The following is a 19,187-nucleotide window of genomic DNA, read 5'->3' on the forward strand; positions in this document are numbered from 1 at the left end:
TTTCAAAATGGATTTAGTTTAGAGAATACTATATTAAACCTAAATAACAACTATATGTCAGTATATAATCTTACATATGAAATCATCACACCCACTTAGAAAGAGTTTCTAGAATGAAGGGGAGTAATATATGTAATGGCCACATAGGTCCCTGATTTTTCACCAGATGTTTGATACATCTTGTTCATTACAATAGAAATGAAACTACTAATTTTACACATTTCCAACTCAAACCAAAACCCATTAATAACTAGCATCGCTTGCATGATAATATAAAAGGAAGTTTCAATTTTGCTTTGAAAGGTATTATAATAACATTTGTACATTTCCAATCCAAATCCAAATTCAACACTACCATCACACTTCTTGCACTTGAGTAATGGACAAAAAAAGAAGAAGGGTAGGGTGAGTGAAAGTGATCCTATCACAAACCTTTTAGAAAGAAGTCCTTGTGGTGCAAGTCTGTGTTCACCATAGTCCAAAACAATCAAAACCCTACTACTACATGAGCCTCAGCCGCCAACTTATAAAACTCACAATTCCTACTCCCAACGACGTCGTACTGTTGATCCCAATTTCCAATTTCCAAGTTTCAACCTTTCCACCAACCACACCAAAATTCAAATCTATGAAATACACACCTTAATGGAATATCCAATTTCACAACACCCCTAATATAAATACCTCAACACCAAGATTCAGATCTTCACCAACAAAACCCTTCTCCTTCTTTCTCTCTATTTCTGAACCACCAAAACCCGCCACCATGGCAATGGCAACCTCACCTCACTCCCTCCTCCTCCAAAACCCAACTCCCACTTTCCTCAAAAACCCCAAACTACCCTTCACCGCCGTCCCCATGACCTCCACCCGAATCTCCACCACCGCAAAACCCATCTCGATCAAATGCGCTGCCACCACGACCCCAATCCAAGATCTCCGCCCGAACCCGCCCGAGTCCCAAGATCGGGTCTTCAACTTCGCCGCCGGGCCCGCCAACCTCCCGGAGAACGTCCTCAAGAAGGCCCAATCGGAGCTCTACAACTGGCGCGGATCTGGCATGAGCGTCATGGAAATGAGCCACCGCGGCAAGGAATTCTCCTCCATAATCCAGAAGGCCGAGTCCGACCTCCGAACCCTCTTGAATATTCCCCAAGAATATTCCGTCCTCTTCCTCCAAGGCGGCGCCACCACCCAGTTCGCCGCGATCCCACTCAATCTGTGCAAGCCCGATGATAAAGTGGATTACTTGGTCTCCGGGTCGTGGGGCGACAAGGCCTTCAAGGAGGCCCAGAAGTACAGCAAGCCCAAGGTGATCTGGTCCGGTAAGTCGGAAAAGTACACAAAGATTCCGGCGTTTGATGCTCTAGAGCAGACCCCAGATGCTAAGTACCTGCATATATGTGCTAATGAGACCATTCATGGGGTTGAGTTCAAAACCTACCCAACCCCCAAAAATGGGCTCTTGATTGCTGATATGTCCTCCAATTTTTGCTCAAAGCCTGTGGACGTTTCGAAATTCGGGATCATCTACGCCGGGGCACAGAAGAATGTGGGGCCGTCTGGGGTGACCATTGTGATCATCAGGAAGGATCTGATTGGAAATGCTCAGGAAGTCACACCAGTAATGCTGGATTACAAGATTCATGATGATAACAATTCGTTGTATAATACTCCTCCCTGTTATGGGATTTACATGTGTGGGCTTGTGTTTGAGGATTTGCTGGAGCAGGGCGGCTTGGCCGGGATTGAGAAGAAGAACAAGAAGAAGGGGGAGCTGCTGTACAATGCCATTGATGGGAGCAATGGTTTTTACAGGTGCCCGGTGGAGAAGTCGGTGAGGTCATTGATGAATGTGCCGTTTACGCTTGAGAAATCGGAGTTGGAAGCCGAGTTTATCAAGGAGGCGGCTAAGGAGAAGATGGTGCAGCTCAAGGGGCATAGGTCAGTGGGAGGAATGAGGGCCTCTATATATAATGCTATGCCTTTGGCTGGGGTGGAGAAGTTGGTTGCTTTCATGAAGGACTTTCAGGCAAAGCATGCTTGATTTAGCTATCCTCCAATATGCTCATCTATGCTTCCTTTTCTCTCTTGCCATTTCTATTAGGGTTGTTAGCCACATCCTTGTTTTCTTCTGTTTTGTATTTTTTTGGCATTGTTGTTTGCTCAATGTGATTATGTAAGGTGCATTTTTGGATGCATGTTATGAAATTCTTGTCCTTTGGGATGAAATTGATGTCCTATAAGTTTAGGGGGGTTTAGGCTAATTTTGCTATTTAATTTTGTTGTCATAAGATGAGAGTAATGAATAACTCAATTTTTCAGTTCAACTGTTACTGTCGGCTCTTGCTTTCGTTCTTGTTTCATATCTAGTTAAGCCTCTCTAGTCTGAAAATCGAAACAAAATCAAATTATTTGTTGCAAATCACTCTCCAACAACCCCCCACCCACCAAGAAGAAAATCTTCGGAAAATAAATAGCCAGGGAGACAGGGGTATCATTTTGATAAATCTTGTCTGATACTCTTTTAGTGAAATTAAAATCGCAGCTCATATTGCTGAGACCGAATTGATTTCGAACCAAAAAAGAAATTTATTGTAGACAAGGACCTATGATCACCCACCTGCCAACTCAAATCGATGGTCAAAAAATTGATTCGTGCATATAAAACCAACGTGAACATTACATACAAGAGTAACAAGAGGGTGTGAGCAGAGGTAAAACTGCTGAGGTTGCCATCTGACTGTTATGGTAATCTAATAAACTGTACTATTCAATCAGATGTCAAATAAAAGCATGCCCTCAACATCCGTACTCTCGTCCCAATAAATAACCAAATCATGCCTTTTTCTTTTGTTACACTACAATAAATCATGGAAGGACCGATGACGCCCAGAATGTTCTCTCTTTCTCTCTCTTTGTGACTGAATTGTGCTGTCGTACTTTACATGTATGGAGAATGAATGGTTCACTTTTACAAAAGAATACAAGATCTACTGTGATCGCGCCCTTCCAACTTTTGTATGGAGACAAGCACCTGTAGCAGCCGGTTTTTCGTGCAAATAATTGTCTACAAAACTTCATTTTGCCATTAAGTGAATGAGAATCTTGAGAAAAGCGAGGAGGTGGCAGATCCTGAAGCATCACTTGCTGGGCTAGGAGGGACATCTACAGATGCACGGTATGCTTGTTGACACTTCTGGATCTGCATTATAATGCATATATTAGAATTCAATCCAGTCTATTAAAACCATTGCAAGACCCATGAAATTTCCACTAGAATTCTTTTACAATAGATTTTATAAGCTACAGGAGGAGAATCACCAAACAAGAGATGTGGGGTCGTGCCATCATAATGTAATGAAATGCATCCCCAATATTCCATCATCATAGCCGGAAACTATGTCAAATCTGTATGTGTCCCACTGTCTGACACTTGGGCAGCCATTATACAGAAGACACAATTAACCAGTAATAACACCAGCAGTGTTGTTAAATGTGATAATCTTGCCTCTATGATTTATATTTCTCTATACAGTCATGACTGTCATGTTGCAGTCTCTATCTGAGAGTCGGGCAGAGCTAGGTGAAACCCATTTTCTAATAACTTGAGAGCATCTATAATATCATGTCGCAGACAACTACTAACTATAACTGTAGCATCAAGTAGGAGATAAGAATTTCACCTCTTCAGGACTAAACTGAAGGAGCATACCAACCACAGGTAATAGAGCCTCCACTTCACCTATTTTGGTAAACAAAAATTATCAGTATTTTAAACATCACTTGTATCTCACTAGATGATCATTTAAATATAGATAAAACAAACTTTGATTGTTTGTATCAATATTTTATAAAACATACCAGTTTCAAGAAGCTTTAATATAACATTTTTGAGGTAAGTCATATCTACTCCTTCCCTCTTCTGTGATCTTTCCATGTTGCGAAGCTCAGTCTTCAACATTGTTTCCTACATGTGTCACGAAACTCAAACAATCAAAACTTCTATCTTCCATTGTTCAGTGACTGAAGCCAATCATCAGCATTTTCATTTCAGATATGAAAAATTCATATAAAATTTTGATCGACTCTCATTCTACATTCTACAGTTTCTCACAACTTTCAAAAGGAACCGTAAATAACTAAAGCCAACCAAGCCTACAGGGTTCAGATCTGTAAATATCCAGGCTTCTTGATACCTGTTGGCTATGCAGACGATTTTCATGCTCCAGCTCCTCAATTTCCTCCTGATTTTAAATAATAAACATGTATAAGAGAACTGCACTGCAGCTAAGTAGTAATCAAGATGAGGAGGGATTACACACTTGAAGCGCTAAAATGTGCCTCTGTGACTGTGCTAGCTCTTCCTCTCTTTGCGCTTGTTGCCTTGCCAGAATCTGATTTACATTAATTCAGTTCATGAACATCACACCGGCACCAATAAAGAAAAGAATACAAACATATAAAAAACAATAGCTCATAAACCTGAGCTCATAGTAAGATCTTAAGCAAAATAGTCAGATTTATTAGATATGATCTTAAGCAATAGCTCATAAACCTGAGCTCAAATTTCACCATTTTAGACCATCATACCATATCAGTCAGAGGATGGAGGAAGATATGATGAGTAAACTTCGCACCATCTTAGCAACTATTACATGATGAGAAAATGAGGATATTGATGATAAACGGGGTTACAGAATTTAAATCAGTCTTACTTCTACAGATTACCAGTACGGTCAATGTTCTTTATCGTGATAACCATATAAAGCACCTAGATATTCTAATTCGACCAAATTCAATTATCTGATTCAGAGATTACAATTGTAAATCTCTAGCATGACCGCCGTGCTAATACGGGTTCAACAAAATACTTGGTTTTCACTTCTTTTGTGAAAAGACATGAAAGTAGAAATGGAAATTTAGGCATTGTAGTTACACGGCAAGAAAAATACAGAGGAAAAATATGATTACCAGAATCTGCTGTTCTAATGCAGAGGTGCTTAAACTTGATGGATCCTGTTTATGCATGCCTGATATTGTCCAGAAAAGAACATGTTAGAACTTCACCATGCATCCTGGTAAAAACCACCCTAAATCCAATAATTGTGCTCAGCATGTTTACCTGTGCTATAATTATCGTTATGATCAACCTGAGATTTATATAAAAAAATGTCAGGAAAATATGGGGAAAAACAGCAAAAATTGGATTATCAGGGTAAAGTTACTTGAAAAAAATGGAACCTACCTTTGGTCTTGACTCCAAAGATTGATGAAGGTTCTTATTATCATCTACAAGTCTAGAAATTTCTTTGTCCTTCTCCTCCATCATTCTATCAGCAAGATCACGAAATGAACTGTGTTCTTCCTGCAAATGATGAACACAATAAGTGAAAAATAATAACATTTGTATTAGAGGCTGAAAGAGCAGGAAGAATGCAAATACCTTCAATTTTTTATACCGTAATTTGAGCTCTTCCAGTTCTTTTTTTATGTCTTCTCCAGAAGATGCTTCATTTTGAGCTCTTAATGTTTCACATCTTGCTGCAAAAAAAAAAAAAAAAATCATCCCAATGAAAACTGCTCTCAAACTTTGAACAAAATAAGCATTTCCTAGAAGAGTTAACCAACAAATAGGAAAAACATAAAAGAAACATTAAGAAACACTATTTGAAAGTTGATTAGCACAAAAATATTACCCCGCCATGTTTCTTCCAAATTACTTAGGTTAACTTCCCATGCTTCTTTGGCGGATCGGTGATGGGCATTAGTAGACTCGAGCTTTTTTTCTAAGCTCTTGATCTGCTGCATGGTATCGTTAAGAGCTGCATCTCTGTAAAAAGTGTGGCACAGGAAGATCAAGATCAATTGCTTGACACTTGACAGAGGTATATTACGTAACGAAGAATTTCAAATTCAATGATGGGCCGTGTATTAATAAGACCCATCTTTGGGCCTATTAGTTATTGCTCAATAGAAGGAGAAGAATGTTCTAAAATAAACAGAAAGTAATGGCTAGATTAGAAGAACTCCGATGAAGGACCTTACTTCAGATTAAATGAACTCAACAATAATATTACCTTTCTGCTAGTTCTTTATTATAATTCGTCAAGGCATCCTGAAGATCCTGAAGGGCCTTATCTCTTTCAGCACTCAGAGACGAAACTTCTTTTTCAGCTTCCTAAAGGATAAGACATGTATAGTATTAAAAGTGAATGGAAAGAGCAGGGCAGTTCAATATTTTTCTTCATGCTACAAAAGCAGAGATTAATTACAAGCACGCACTTTTAGTGCTTCCTCAAGAGCTGTAACTTGTTCAGAGTCTTTAGCTGCAGCTAGATCTGCATCCTTCTTTTGGAGAAGTGCATGAGCACGTACTTTGTAGGAAGAAAATTCATTTTTAAGGCGGTTGATCTGCAGGATATAATAGGTAGAACAGTAAGGACAGAAGAAAGATTAAATGTATGCAACTTCACCTTCAACAAAATCAAGAATTGCAGAATATTTGAGCAAGATCATGGCCCTTGTTAAAGGTTTGCAAGTCGGAGGGCAAGATTCAAAGACATACTCAAGTGAGTATGGCTGTCAACTCTGATGATGATGATGTAACACAGAAGAGAGTAAATTTATACCTCCTCCTTGGCAGTTGCAAGTTCAGCATCTCTTGCATCAAGCATTCGGGTTTGTGCAGACATCTCTGATTCCAGCTGACCTGCCCAATAGCATGCCACGATGATATAAATACTTCTCATTTGGTTACTTCAATTCATATATATACACCTAAACAGATGAATATTTAGCACAGAAAACAAGTATACTTCTCATTTTGGCTACTTCAATTTCAGCACATATCCGATTGCTCTCAGCGACTTCCAGCTTTGTTTTCAGTCCCCGAGAGGCAGCTTCCCAGCTCTCCTTTTCTTTCTCCTGAACAACTAAATGTATTTAGAATCAAACTTAGAAGCAGTATATCCCACAGGTACATGACCTGTAATGTAACCGAAGGCAAGGCTAACGATGACATTTATCAAAGGAGACATAAAAAATGTCTCCCTCCAAGTCAGCAAAAGTCATAAATTACAGGGCTAAGCAAGATGGCAGCCAAAAAAGAATTCAATCATTTTATTGAAAGAAATAATTAAATCCATATCCTGGAGGCCATAATATATATGCATAACTTTTACTTATCCTATGAGTTCAATTCATACATGCTCATGTTTAAGGTGAGCAAGCTCTCCTTTTACAGTTTCTGCAGCAGCTCTAAGCCTTGCTGCCTCACCCGTTGATGCCGCTTCCATCTCTGCAATCTTTGACTCTTTCTCAGCAACTAGCATCTGGAAAATTACATTCATTTACCAGTCTGATTAATTTGAAAAATCCAGACACGTGCAACGAGACTTTGCACTGGAATAAAATTACTTAAGGCGGCAAAGATATAAGATAGAAAAGCCAGTAATTCATTTCAACTTCAGTGTCTTCTCATTATAAAGGCAAACTTTTCAGCCCCCAGTATATTAATGAGCGAAATACCTTTCTCTCATATTAATACTGGCCTGCAAAAGAAAGAAGCTGAAGACTCAAGCTCAAATTAACTTGTTCGTGGTTATGTATAAGGCCCAGCATGCCACTTGATTGAGACAAGCTAAACTCAAACATGCTAATTTCTTCCTAAGGTTTATGAGTCTGCAGAAGGCTGATTTGTACCTGATCTAACTATGGGCTTGACAATGTTGATATAAGTGCATTAGAAAAGTTATAAAAATATCAAAATTTATAATTACCTAAAAGAACAAGGAAGAGGTTTAAGAGGTTTCAACTTTCAAGTACTATTCATGATGATTAGTATGTATTGGACTGAAATGGCCACCAAAAAATACAATGCCACTTACAGAAAAGTGAACCCAACTTGAAAATGGAATCAACATCATTAATAAATTCTCACCTGCAGTGAAGAAATAGTTTCAGTTGCTTTATTTCTATCGGATGATGCATCCGCAAGTTGCGCTTCCAAACTCTCCAAATTCTGAAAAAAGATAAGAGACAAAGAGGAACTATGTCATAATTCCTTTTTATCATATGCAAATGGAACCAAAATTGAGGTCTGTGAACAGATATACACCTTCTGATGTTTAGCAGAGAGTTCAGCTAATGAAGCTTGCCTTTTTTCCTCAGCAGCCTGAAGCAAACCTCGCATATCTTCTAACATCTGAGACAACGCAAGTTAACATCAACAGAGACATCTCTTTTTATCTTCTTTTTTTTATATTTTTTTTATCAATAAATATTTCATTTAGATTGTTATGAACTTTCTTGCTGGATGTGATAATTTACAGCTTTTGGAAATATAATATTTCAGCAGCTTGGATTAATAATAATAATAATCCAAGTCCCAGAAGATTCAAGATGAATAGAAAAGGTAGTGCTTCCACAATAATAATCATTCATCATTTTTTTTTAATTGTAATTATCAGACTTTGCTCATGCAGCCACTGGATTGTGCACGTACAACCAAACAGGACAGCCGAACAATAAGTTGCATACGCATTATTGTGGTTGCAAAATAAACCAAAGGTCTAAATGTAACAGATATGCAGGATAATGTAATTAGGAAGACACATGGACCGTACACTAAGCAAAAATGAAAACATCTAGACAGAAAGCAAATACACAATAGGTTATCTACAAGAACATGCGATGAACTTCTTGATCTATCGAAAGTAAGGTTATGAAAGCAGACACTGAATCGCTCAAAGGATGAGCATACACATTCCTACCTGATCCTTCTCCAAAATTGTATGTTGCAGTGCCTCGATAGCACTCTCTTTTGGTTGCAATGCATTTCGCAATTCCTCCAGGTTGTCTCGTAGTCTGATCGGCAGTATAATTGAAGTTAATATAAGAAATGACAAAATAGTTATACTATCTCAACAAATGCACAAATTGGTCATAGTTGGCGGTTAAATGTATATTACTTATTATTTGCACTTCTTAATTGTTGTCTCTCAGCATCAATTGCTTTCAGTGCATCGTTTGCTTGTTGCCTGGTTTTGTCAAGCTCTTGCTGCAATGCTGACTGTTGGGATAATGCTCGCTCAGCTCTTTCATTTACTTCACGAAATCGAGCCTCAACGTCATCTTTTTCCTGAAAATATAAACGTATCCAGCCAACATATGAACTCAATTTCCACTTAAAAGGACGGTTTTCCTTTTTATACATTCTATCTACACACTAAATATTTACCTTTTGAACATCTTGAATACGCTGCTTTGCTCGTTTGTGAAGCCTGGTGAATTTCGAGTCAAGATCAGAGTACTTCTCTTCACGCTCTTTAATTTCTTGATCCAACTTCTGTTGAGCTACACAATTCAACACACAATGCTACACATTCAGACTCCTAACCATAAACTCGCAAATTCACAGTCATTAGCTCCAATATCTCACAGAGACTACAAATTTACAAACGAAACCACACAATCTGACCTTCAGCTAGCTTTGCAGAGAGGTCCTGCGCTCTTGAATCAGCTTCCAAGTGTTCTTCTCTAAGGTGCTTCAGAGCCTTTTCTGCCGCAGCTCGCGTTTGCTTCTCTTCCTCAAGCTGCGAATTCAATGACTCAATGCTCTGCCGGAGCCGTTCAACCTCTTCGGAACCACCGCCTTCACTCGGTTCTGCTGGTTGCAAACTCTGAAAGCCTTCAATCTGAGACTTGAGGAATTCGTTCTGGAATTTGAGCTCCGTGACCATCAGCACAAGCTGATCATGAGCATCGCCTGAGCTGCCATTCTCCAATGCGAGATCTCCATTGCTATCGCTTCCGTGCCTCTGCGGTTTCGAATTGTCCTCCATTTGAGCCGCCTCGGTCTCTTCCGCCATTCTCACGCTTCCTCCAATCCAACTCCTACCTGAGGCTGAGAGACACACAAATTCAATCAGATAATCAATTTGCGGATCTCGTCGGATCGATTTGAAGCAAATGAATGTGTACCTTTTGGGGGAGCTGGAGGGTGAGGATCCGTCAAGCAAACGGAAGCTCTTCACCGCCGAGATAGAGAGATCGCCGGTGGTGTCGGTCCGGCTTGGGGTGGAAGGCTAAGCCGAGCACAGAGAGAAACAGATACAGGGCGGGACTTTAGAAACGTCGTCGTCTGAGGTGAGCACTTCGCATCTGCTTTGCGTCTCTCCTAACGGTGGTTACGGTGGACATGGTCGATGCCTCCGTCAAATTTTTACATTTTTTTTTTTACCTTCCCAAGGGTGTTTCAGTAATTGACTGTGGATTTGTAAATGTTTAAGTTGGTACAGTAGTAACTTTTTTTTTTGGTAAAAGTAAAAGTAGTTAATAACTTAATATATATTCATATGAACTGAAGAGAACTGAAAAAATCAACCCCAAGCTTGCAAATTAACATGACAACTTACTCCAAAACGGCCCCAATCATTTAGCTTAGTGGCAAAAATCTCTCAAATTTCTCACAAACAACTAGTTGTTGCGATGGTGAGAAACGTACTAGTATAGGCAAATGATAAGATTTGGCGGCATATGGTTATAATGATAACTCACTCAACATTTGCAAATGTAAATGTATTTTTTAAATTTCAATTTCAAATTTTTCATTGGTAAGACCACATAAGAAAACTGAGGATTATTCTTTCTGAAATTCCGACTTCTGAGCTTTTCCAAAATGCAGACTTGAATTTCGTCATCCATACACATTTTAGATGTTGCTTTAGCTTTTACCATCTAGTTTTTTTGTTGTTGTTGTTGTTGTGTATAGAGGTCTTATTCTCTCCGAGAAAAGCCAATATTTGCCCTTTTTTAATTAGTAAATTCAATATTTTCTTATAATACACCAGTTCAAAGAAAAGTAATTTCATTTGCTTCTGGTTAGAAAATCACATAGCTAATGCACTAAATCTGATAAAGAGTAAGCTGATCACCCACCAATAGGTTTAAATCAAATGAGCTACTGTTGCTTTTTTTGATGCATTCAGTATAATATGGCAGTTCAGCTTGATTACAAGAGCACAAGAAGTAAAAACTTCATCTTCTCATGTGATCTGGGGTCAATCTTTCTGCAACACGGCTACTTCATCATCCTCACCATATCAATATGGTGGGAGAAAGAGAAAAAATCGGGAGCTTAGTTAAATATCTCCCGTGTACTTTTAAACCTCTGGCATGAGAACCTCGATCAGCAGAGATAGCAGAAGAGTGATAATGGTTAATGAAATTCTATGATACAAGCTGTGATACAGTATGTCATCTTCTGCTCCAAAGACCACATATTGCCTTCACATTAGCAATTTTAGCAGTGGAGATCTACCCTACCTACATCTCTCAAGTGCTCCCGTCACTTTTTTCTGAAGTCTGCCCTCCTGAAAAATCATACTAAGTGAGTTTTCCAGTAAAAGTTACGGTTCAATTTATCACCCCAAACAAAGAAAAAGGAAGGAAAAGCAAAATATACTAACCGGCAGACCTTGCATCTCTGAACTTAACAGCTACATTTTCAAAAAATTCTTTGGTAGCATCTGCATAGTCATAGCAACAATCCCGGTTTGTAAGAGACATGAATTGAGCCAAACAAAGATCAATTTTAAGAAAGCACAGATGAACTGACGACATTCAACCAACATTACAACCACATGGTTTAAGAGAGAGATTTCTTTGGTAACTATCAATTGTCAACTAACTATCCTAATTATTAATGAAGCGACAGAATCCTATACATTTGCCATTCCATGTGATCCTCAAAAACAGTTGTAGAATGTGAAGCTGATTTTGGTATTCATGTCAAAATGAACATGTGATTGGTTTCATACATTTGACTTGTTGGCCTATAATAACATCCTAGCTAGAGTTCAAACGAATTAAACAAATGCAAGACTTAGATACTATTTACATCCCCTGCCCATATGACATACCATGCTTCATGGTTAATGAAGGATCTTTTTCGTCTACATATCCAATCACTTTTGCTGGTATTCCTGCCACCATGCTTGAGAACAAGAGAAAGAAATGTCACTTTCAAAAGAATGTAAATAAAACAAAAATTGACTTATTCGAGAGGCATTAATATGCTGAAAATAAGAAATTACTTTCCACCTGTGTGGAGGGACATCTTTAAGCACAAGGGAACAAGCAGCTATCATGGCTCCTCGACCTATTTTTATATTCCCAAGTATAGTTGCACTGGCTCCTATTAGTGCACCTTCACCTATTTTTGGATGACGGTCACCAATTTCTTTCCCAGTTCCTCCCAAAGTTACACCCTGTTGAAGAAATGCCAAACACAGTTCTTTTTATCAAGATGTACTATTTGCACAGGAATCCAAAAAATGAAACAAAGACGAATAATGAAAAGAACTTGCCTGCATCAATGAAACTCTGTTTCCTATAACAGCAGTTTCCCCAATAACCACACCCGTACCATGATCCAACAATACTCCCTCTCCAATTTTTGAGGCTTCAGAAAAGGCATTGAAGATAAATTATAGTAAATGTTAGTTTTATATCAAAAACAGAGGTCCTTAGTATCTCCTATAGAGCAAATTCTACAGACAAAACCATTTTTCAGCAAAAGAATTAAGTTCTGTGCATAAATCTTTAACTACTTTTGATCTCACTAAAATATTAACTTACCAGGGTGAATGTCCACTCCAAACACCTACAATACAAATGTCTTAAGGTTAGAAGAATAACAGAAAACCATAAACCTCTATAACAGTTAGTAACGCTCATCCAGAATCAACCAAATAGAAAACTACCTCGCTAACTCGGCTTTGTAATGCCAAGGCCAATACTTTGCGTCCTTGACTCCACAGTGAATGAGCTACTCGATATACTTGCAGAGCAAGGTAACCCTGCAAAAGTAAAGTTGCAACATTAGAGTTGCGAAATGTATTGTATTAGGAACTCAGATTATGTGATTAAACTACTGTCTCAACTAAAACATATTCGAAAAAGAAGTCTTTTTCTTTATATAAGACAGAATTTCCTAATAGGTTGCATTTTGTTTGACATCATAAATAGTTAACAACAAGAGCAAAATACCTTGAGATACAATAGAGCCGAACAGTAAGACAAACAAGCTGGATCACGTTCTTTAAACGCCTGAGCAAACAGTATTCTAAAACAAGTCAAAAACAATAGAACAAAGTTTCCATCACAAAGTCAGCATCATCTCTTTCACTACAAACTTAATACTTGCCTGCACGTCTAGCCGAGCAGATCGCTGAATGTCTCTGTCATGCATCATTACATTAGTGAATATATCCATCAGCTGAGTAGCCAGAAGTGTCGGGTTCTGCAACCTGTTTGCAAGAACAAACCCCAACGCCTGCTCTAAACAATCATGCGCCAAGATGCTCGCATACAAGAAGCTACTCAAAATTGGCTCCTTCTCTGCCTGCAATGCAATGGTCGAAACCATAATCATATAACATATACAAAAAGAGTCATCTTTGTTAAAAATGGTACATGCAGCAAATACAGAGCCAAAAATTATTTTATCCCGATATAGTATATTAAAGCTTTAAACTTTCTCCCATGTCGTTCAATATTGAACTGTTATAATACTCCGATATACTATAAAACTTAAAAAAGAAAAGTGTAACTATTTACAGAGGAATAAAAAAAATTGCATTACAAATTTCTACCTCCAACTTGGCCTCTTCCCTGACAGCGTCCCAAATCGGGTCGTCCGAACTGTCAGCCACAACAACCGGGTCGGACTCGGACTCGGACTCGGGTTTCTGAATCCCCAATGCGTACACCGGAAAAACCTTCTCCAACCTGTACGCGGCGGACTCGGAGTCGAAAAACCCGGGCTCCTCCTCCTCCTTGGCCTCTTCCTCCCTCAAAGACAAACGCTCCGATAGCATTCTGGGCAGCGCGACCCAGCTCTCGTCGGTCACGCAGGCCATGACAGAGAGAACGAAATGAAGCTAGCGTTTGATGGTGGAAGAGGGTCTGAGAAGAATCTTCATATATATAGAAGAAAAAGAGAGAGAGAGAAAGGGCTAGAGAAGAGTGTGTGTCTCTGTGTGTGTTTGATAGGGGAAAGAGAGTAAAGGCGGGTACGTGGTGTGTGGTTTGTTCTGGGTGTAGCGCAGAGTTGGGTGGTGGTCCTCGTGTTTGTGGACGAAACCGCTGCGTTTCGACGTTTCGTTTCTCACGTTTCGGTTTTTTTTTTTTTTTTTCAGGGGTGATCTGGTGGAGGAAGAATCGAGGATAGGGACGGGCTGTGTGAAAGAGCGGTTTCTGATAAAAGAGAAGGGACCTCTGGGAAATAAAGGTAAAATTATGATATGATTGGCTCATATCTGGTGGTGTTGCTTCTTCCCTTTTATAGTCATTGAAATTTAAAAGCCTTTGGATTTTGTTTTTAAAGCCCTTGGATATTATTGTATTTAATGTTATTTCTCCATCCTATTCAATGGACTATTTAAGTCTATAACAATGACATCAACAGATAATCAGATATGGATTCGTTAATCATAATTGGAGTGAATGTAGATGTTTCGAACATAAAAATTATTCTCTTAAGAGTGTTGTCTTGTAGGAATTTTTTTTTTTTTTGCAAACTCATCCATCATATACGGATAAATAATATAGTTATGAGCATGATCGATGTGACATTTCGTATTTCAGGGTACAATAATAGTGAACTCGGGTACTATGCGACTTGATTATGTTCTTTAATTAGTTTATCATTTGTGATATTTCGAGTTAACATAGCGCAATAAAAAATAAATAACTCTTCTTAAGATTCAAAGATATACTCGCCTACATCTACGGTTAGATGTAGGAGACACACAAAATCGTCAAGCTTCTCCTCCTAGGACTCACTAACCCACTTCAAAGTATAATCTGATTGACTATTAATGTTAGCAGTGTCACCATGATTTGCGCCAGCAATTACTTTTTTTTTGCTGGTGACATTTGCAATGACCGTCGTACTCTTCTACACATCGAAGCACTAAGGTAACAATCAAGTATAGCCTCCGCCTCATCGCCACCCATTTTCCTCCTCATCGCCATCAATTTTTACGGCCAGCTAATACAGTCAAAATGAGTTGTTACATGCTAGTACGTGATCAATTGTCCTAATCCACCCTCTTCATGTCAACAAAGTAAGTTAACAAGATCTTCTGTTGTAAGATTTGGTTAAGTATTATAATTGCTAAAATTTCAAAATAATGAATGGATACATGAATGTTCGGATAGACAACTTACAAATAATTAATTGGCTCGTGAAGTTTTAAAAGATGATATTTCGACTATGTAAACACTGTTGAAAATATTTAACCATACAAATTCGATGTATTATCGATTCTTTGAGAGTTTGAGTTAGCTCCATGTCAAGCTACTACTTGCTCAACCTTTTAAACGATAGGTCCACGATGAAGAAACATTGTCCCCGTCTTATGGAATTATTGATCAACTACGCTTCCTCAAATTGACTATGGTGGTATGCAACTGAATTGACAAAGCCGATAGGACATCCGGACAGGAATGTTCTCCAAATTATCACAATGATCGATTTGACACCTTTAATCTGGAACCATGCTGTATTAATGTGTTCTTATTAGCCAACCAACTAAAGAAGTGTAATTCAATTCCAACTTCTTCTTCGTTAGCCTCGTCGGATTTGACTATTTTATCCACAAGACAGTAGTTGCCCAGCTACCCAGCATGTAACGCAATTTTGTACTTTCAATTGAGTACGTTGAGTATAAGATAAGTGATGATAAAACACATCGATAAAATGTCTCACCTTTAAAATAAGTACATACGTGTGAATAGTTTATCCGTCATTCAATTTCATAAATTTCGTTATCATGTTCACATATTTTAACTCATTGTCGGTTTAAAACTATAAATAGTCACATATGGAACAAGATATGTTTCCGAAAATAATTGGACCGACGTAAAAGTTCCTAAAATACCTAAATTTGAAATTATGCATGCTCTTGAAGCCACCATATTCTTTTGCAGTCAATAATGTATGTATGCGCGCAATCTCGGCAAATAAGGTTGTAATGTTGTATAGCCGTAAATAATAGAAGGTGTTCGAGGAAGTATTAGAAGTAGGCAACAATCATCACCGCCACCAGTCCTGATCACCTGGTCAGCAACTGACCAGGGATCATTTGCTCAATCACCGTCCGATTGAAATCGGACGGTTCACAACTCTCTTCTCCTCTCTCATCACTTAGCTGTGAACCGTCCGATTTCAATCTGACGGTGTTTGAGCAAAAATTCCATGGTCAGCAGCTGACCATTGGAACGGGATCGCACCGCCACTCTGTTTTATTCTGCAAACCCGAATGATAAGCTGTGAAGCTAGCTTTTTATATCGATAAATTATTGGAAAGCAGAGATCGATGAAAGTAAAAGTTGTTTCCTCAGTGACTGTTCTTCATTATTGTTCTGGCACGTGAAAGCCACAACCGAAAAGCAGAGAGAAGTTACAGTGTTTTCTTCCTTCAACAGTGGATTAGGGTTTGGAGCAGAAGAAGAAGAGGAAGAAGAAGCTGATGTTGTATGTGGTCGTGTACGCGGCCAGGGACATTCTCTTGCTATCTCTCTTTCTCTATTATTATTGTAATCATTCTTCCTGATGGAATATCAGGTCTGTATAGTTCAGAACCCTCAATTTTTTTAGAGGGACAGTGTCCTTTATGATTTGACTATAAAAATCCATTATTGGGTGATGTATATCCGACTCACGAACAGCACTGTGTTTGTTGGGTTTCTCTTTAGTATTTCTACTACCAAACAAGGATTGCCCAAACATGATGTATTATATATGAGGGAGTTAGAATTTTTATGTCTAATGGTAGGAAAAATTATAAATTATAAATTTGGTAAATTATAATTCCAACATTATAAAGGTCATGAGTTTAATTCTCACTGACATATGTAAGGGTGGGGTGGGTTCAGGATTTAAAAAAAAAAAAATGTATGGATGACGTTTTATTACGGAGTTAATAAAATGAATTTTCTGTGAGTTAGATTTAGGGCTGGGTTCGGATCGGTTCTGTCCAAAAAAGCTGAAAACCGAGTCTGAAACCGACACTGGCGGATCGGTCCGGATCGGTGTGTTGAGCAGGTTGAAACCGATGAGAAACCGACCCGAACACAATCGGTCCGGTGTTTCGGTTTTTCGGGCCAAGAAAACTGTTTTTCCAGAACTATGCAAACTGCAGAATTGCAGATTCAAAGACTGCAAACTGAAAACTAAAGCAGTAAAGCAGTAAAGTACAAATGCAGAAATGCAGAAACTAAACAAAACTGTAAACATAAAAATGCAGAAATGCAGAATTGAAAGCAAAACTGTAAAGTATAAATGCAGAAATGCAGAAGCTATGCAGAATTGAAAGCAAAACTGCAGAAATGCAGAAACTAAACATAAACCTGTCAAAACTAAACAAGTAGAAATGTAGAAATGTACCAAATATCGGTCCGGATCGGTTCTGCAAACACTGAAACCGAGACCGAACCGAATGACACTTTAATCGATTCGGTTTAGCCCGACCCGAGGAAGTCAGCTTTGAAAACCGACCCGAATGGTCGGTTTCGGTCCGGATCGAGCCGGTTTCTCGGACTCTCGGTTGAAAACGCCCACCCCTAGTTAGATTTAGGGGGGTGTATTCATTTCAGAGTCTACAAGATTTTTTTTTATTTGAAAAGTTCATGGGTATTCAATTGAGATTTTAAACACTCATTTAAAATCTTGGTGTATTCAATTAAGATTTAAAATTATCCATTCAAATCCAGTGATATTCAAAAGTATATGGATTTTAAGGATTTTATTAAATGCTGGATTTTGGAGGATTTTATAGTGTTTCTTATATATATCAAAACTCAAAAACAATCCAGCCACTTCCTTAGAGATTTTGATGGATTCTTTCTCACTCCAAAAATGAAGAAGCTCTTCCTCACAAAAAAAAAAAAAACAGCCCTCAATAGATGACACTCATCCATTTTGTCTTCCACACATTTTCCCACTATCCTCCTCTACATCTGCTCCAATCTAATAATTTTTATATTTTTATCACTATAGCTTTAGAAGCCTTGATCATTCTAGCTAATTAAACTCACTTTCAATGATATTGTTAAGATGATACATACACACACACGTTTCGTTTGTAAATTAGATATGAAATAAATTATAGCATTAGTTTACTACTTTATTTTTTGTGTAATATTTTGGCTATAGTATTATACAAAGATGGAAAGATCGATGCCTAAGGTCGAGTTAATGAATACTTGAAAATCAAGCATGCTATACAAATGTGAAAGAATTTGAAGGATATATGAGTCAATAGTTAAGATTGCAAAGGCATACGAATGTCATTGATATAGCATTATAGTTGGATCCATATATCCATTGCTTAATTAAGGAAGAAAAAATTAACTTATCAAAAACATCATTAGGACTTGTAAAATCTAAACAAATACTAGTAAATCAACCCATTAGAATCAATCAGAATCTATATGGAATTTAAACAATCCGTGGATTAAGTAAATCTATGAATTATAAAAACTCAAACAGAATCTTTTAAAATCTGAATTAAATACACCTCCCTTAAAGAAGTATTCGTTGACGTACGTACATGGTTGGTCACCATAAAATTAGCAATACATAAGATCTCAGCCATAAAAGGATTTGGGATTTTATAACCAAAAATTTTCATAAAAAAATAGTCAACTATCTTGAGTGTGGGCTCCTTGATCAAAAATATAATGTCGTAAATATATGTGTAGGATATTGTTAAGAAGTTTTGAACTCGTATCTTCTTCGAGTACGTAATTGCTATAATATAATAAAGTTTTCCTAGTCAATAATTAACTCTACAAATCTGACATTTTATGTTATGAATCTTTTCTTGCAAGTTTGTTCAACTTGCATAAAGACCTTTGTTACGTAATTTACATTTCTTGTAAAATACTGGTTACTACCCTGTGGTTTAGGTCCAAAATCAATTCAGTCACTGGACTTCTAATTTCATCAAAAACACCCCTGCAATTTCAATTTTGATCTAATAGGTACAATTTGTTAGTCTTCCGATAATTGAGTCATTTAACTTGTTGACGTGGCTTATATATGGCCTATGTTTTATGATGTGGTGTTGAGGTGGCATGCATAATCAATTTAGGAGTGGGTCTCACTATTAGAA

The 19,187-nt window shown here is 37.9% G+C and overlaps 3 protein-coding genes across 4 annotated transcripts; 1 reads left to right on the forward strand and 2 right to left on the reverse strand.

Annotated features, from left to right (window-relative positions):
* Positions 1–535: 535 nt before the first annotated feature.
* LOC133715577 (phosphoserine aminotransferase 1, chloroplastic) lies at positions 536–2,330 on the forward strand. Its single transcript, XM_062142117.1, has one exon. The coding sequence runs from the start codon at positions 767–769 to the stop codon at positions 2,045–2,047; it is 1,281 nt and encodes a 426-aa protein (XP_061998101.1). The 5' UTR covers positions 536–766; the 3' UTR covers positions 2,048–2,330.
* A 306-nt stretch (positions 2,331–2,636) lies between these two features.
* On the reverse strand, positions 2,637–10,211 carry LOC133715588 (protein GRIP). Its single transcript, XM_062142129.1, has 22 exons — positions 9,985–10,211; positions 9,482–9,907; positions 9,242–9,357; positions 8,973–9,142; positions 8,775–8,868; positions 8,120–8,206; positions 7,943–8,023; positions 7,209–7,334; positions 6,819–6,927; positions 6,633–6,712; positions 6,286–6,414; positions 6,081–6,181; positions 5,700–5,833; positions 5,447–5,544; positions 5,249–5,368; positions 5,126–5,153; positions 4,975–5,033; positions 4,326–4,397; positions 4,200–4,247; positions 3,865–3,970; positions 3,687–3,745; positions 2,637–3,205 (listed from the first exon to the last, which is right to left on the reverse strand). The coding sequence occupies exons 2-22, from the start codon at positions 9,870–9,872 to the stop codon at positions 3,092–3,094; spliced, it is 2,322 nt and encodes a 773-aa protein (XP_061998113.1). The 5' UTR covers positions 9,873–9,907; positions 9,985–10,211; the 3' UTR covers positions 2,637–3,091.
* Positions 10,212–10,946: 735 nt separating this feature from the next.
* Positions 10,947–14,294, reverse strand: LOC133715596 (serine acetyltransferase 2). Of its 2 annotated transcripts, none has more exons than XM_062142147.1 (10): positions 13,659–14,294; positions 13,211–13,408; positions 13,054–13,113; positions 12,768–12,863; positions 12,643–12,667; positions 12,372–12,466; positions 12,106–12,272; positions 11,925–11,998; positions 11,472–11,531; positions 10,947–11,367 (listed from the first exon to the last, which is right to left on the reverse strand). In XM_062142147.1, exons 1-10 carry the CDS (start codon positions 13,923–13,925, stop codon positions 11,351–11,353), a joined length of 1,059 nt encoding a protein of 352 aa, XP_061998131.1. In that variant the 5' UTR covers positions 13,926–14,294; the 3' UTR covers positions 10,947–11,350. The 2 variants fall into 2 exon arrangements, with proteins under 2 accessions (XP_061998131.1, XP_061998122.1); XM_062142138.1 differs by having other exon boundaries at positions 10,947–11,375; positions 13,659–14,289.
* Between the last annotated feature and the right edge of the window lie 4,893 nt (positions 14,295–19,187).

This window comes from Rosa rugosa, chromosome 1, assembly GCF_958449725.1.
Source record: "Rosa rugosa chromosome 1, drRosRugo1.1, whole genome shotgun sequence".
Classification (NCBI taxonomy): domain Eukaryota; kingdom Viridiplantae; phylum Streptophyta; class Magnoliopsida; order Rosales; family Rosaceae; genus Rosa; species Rosa rugosa.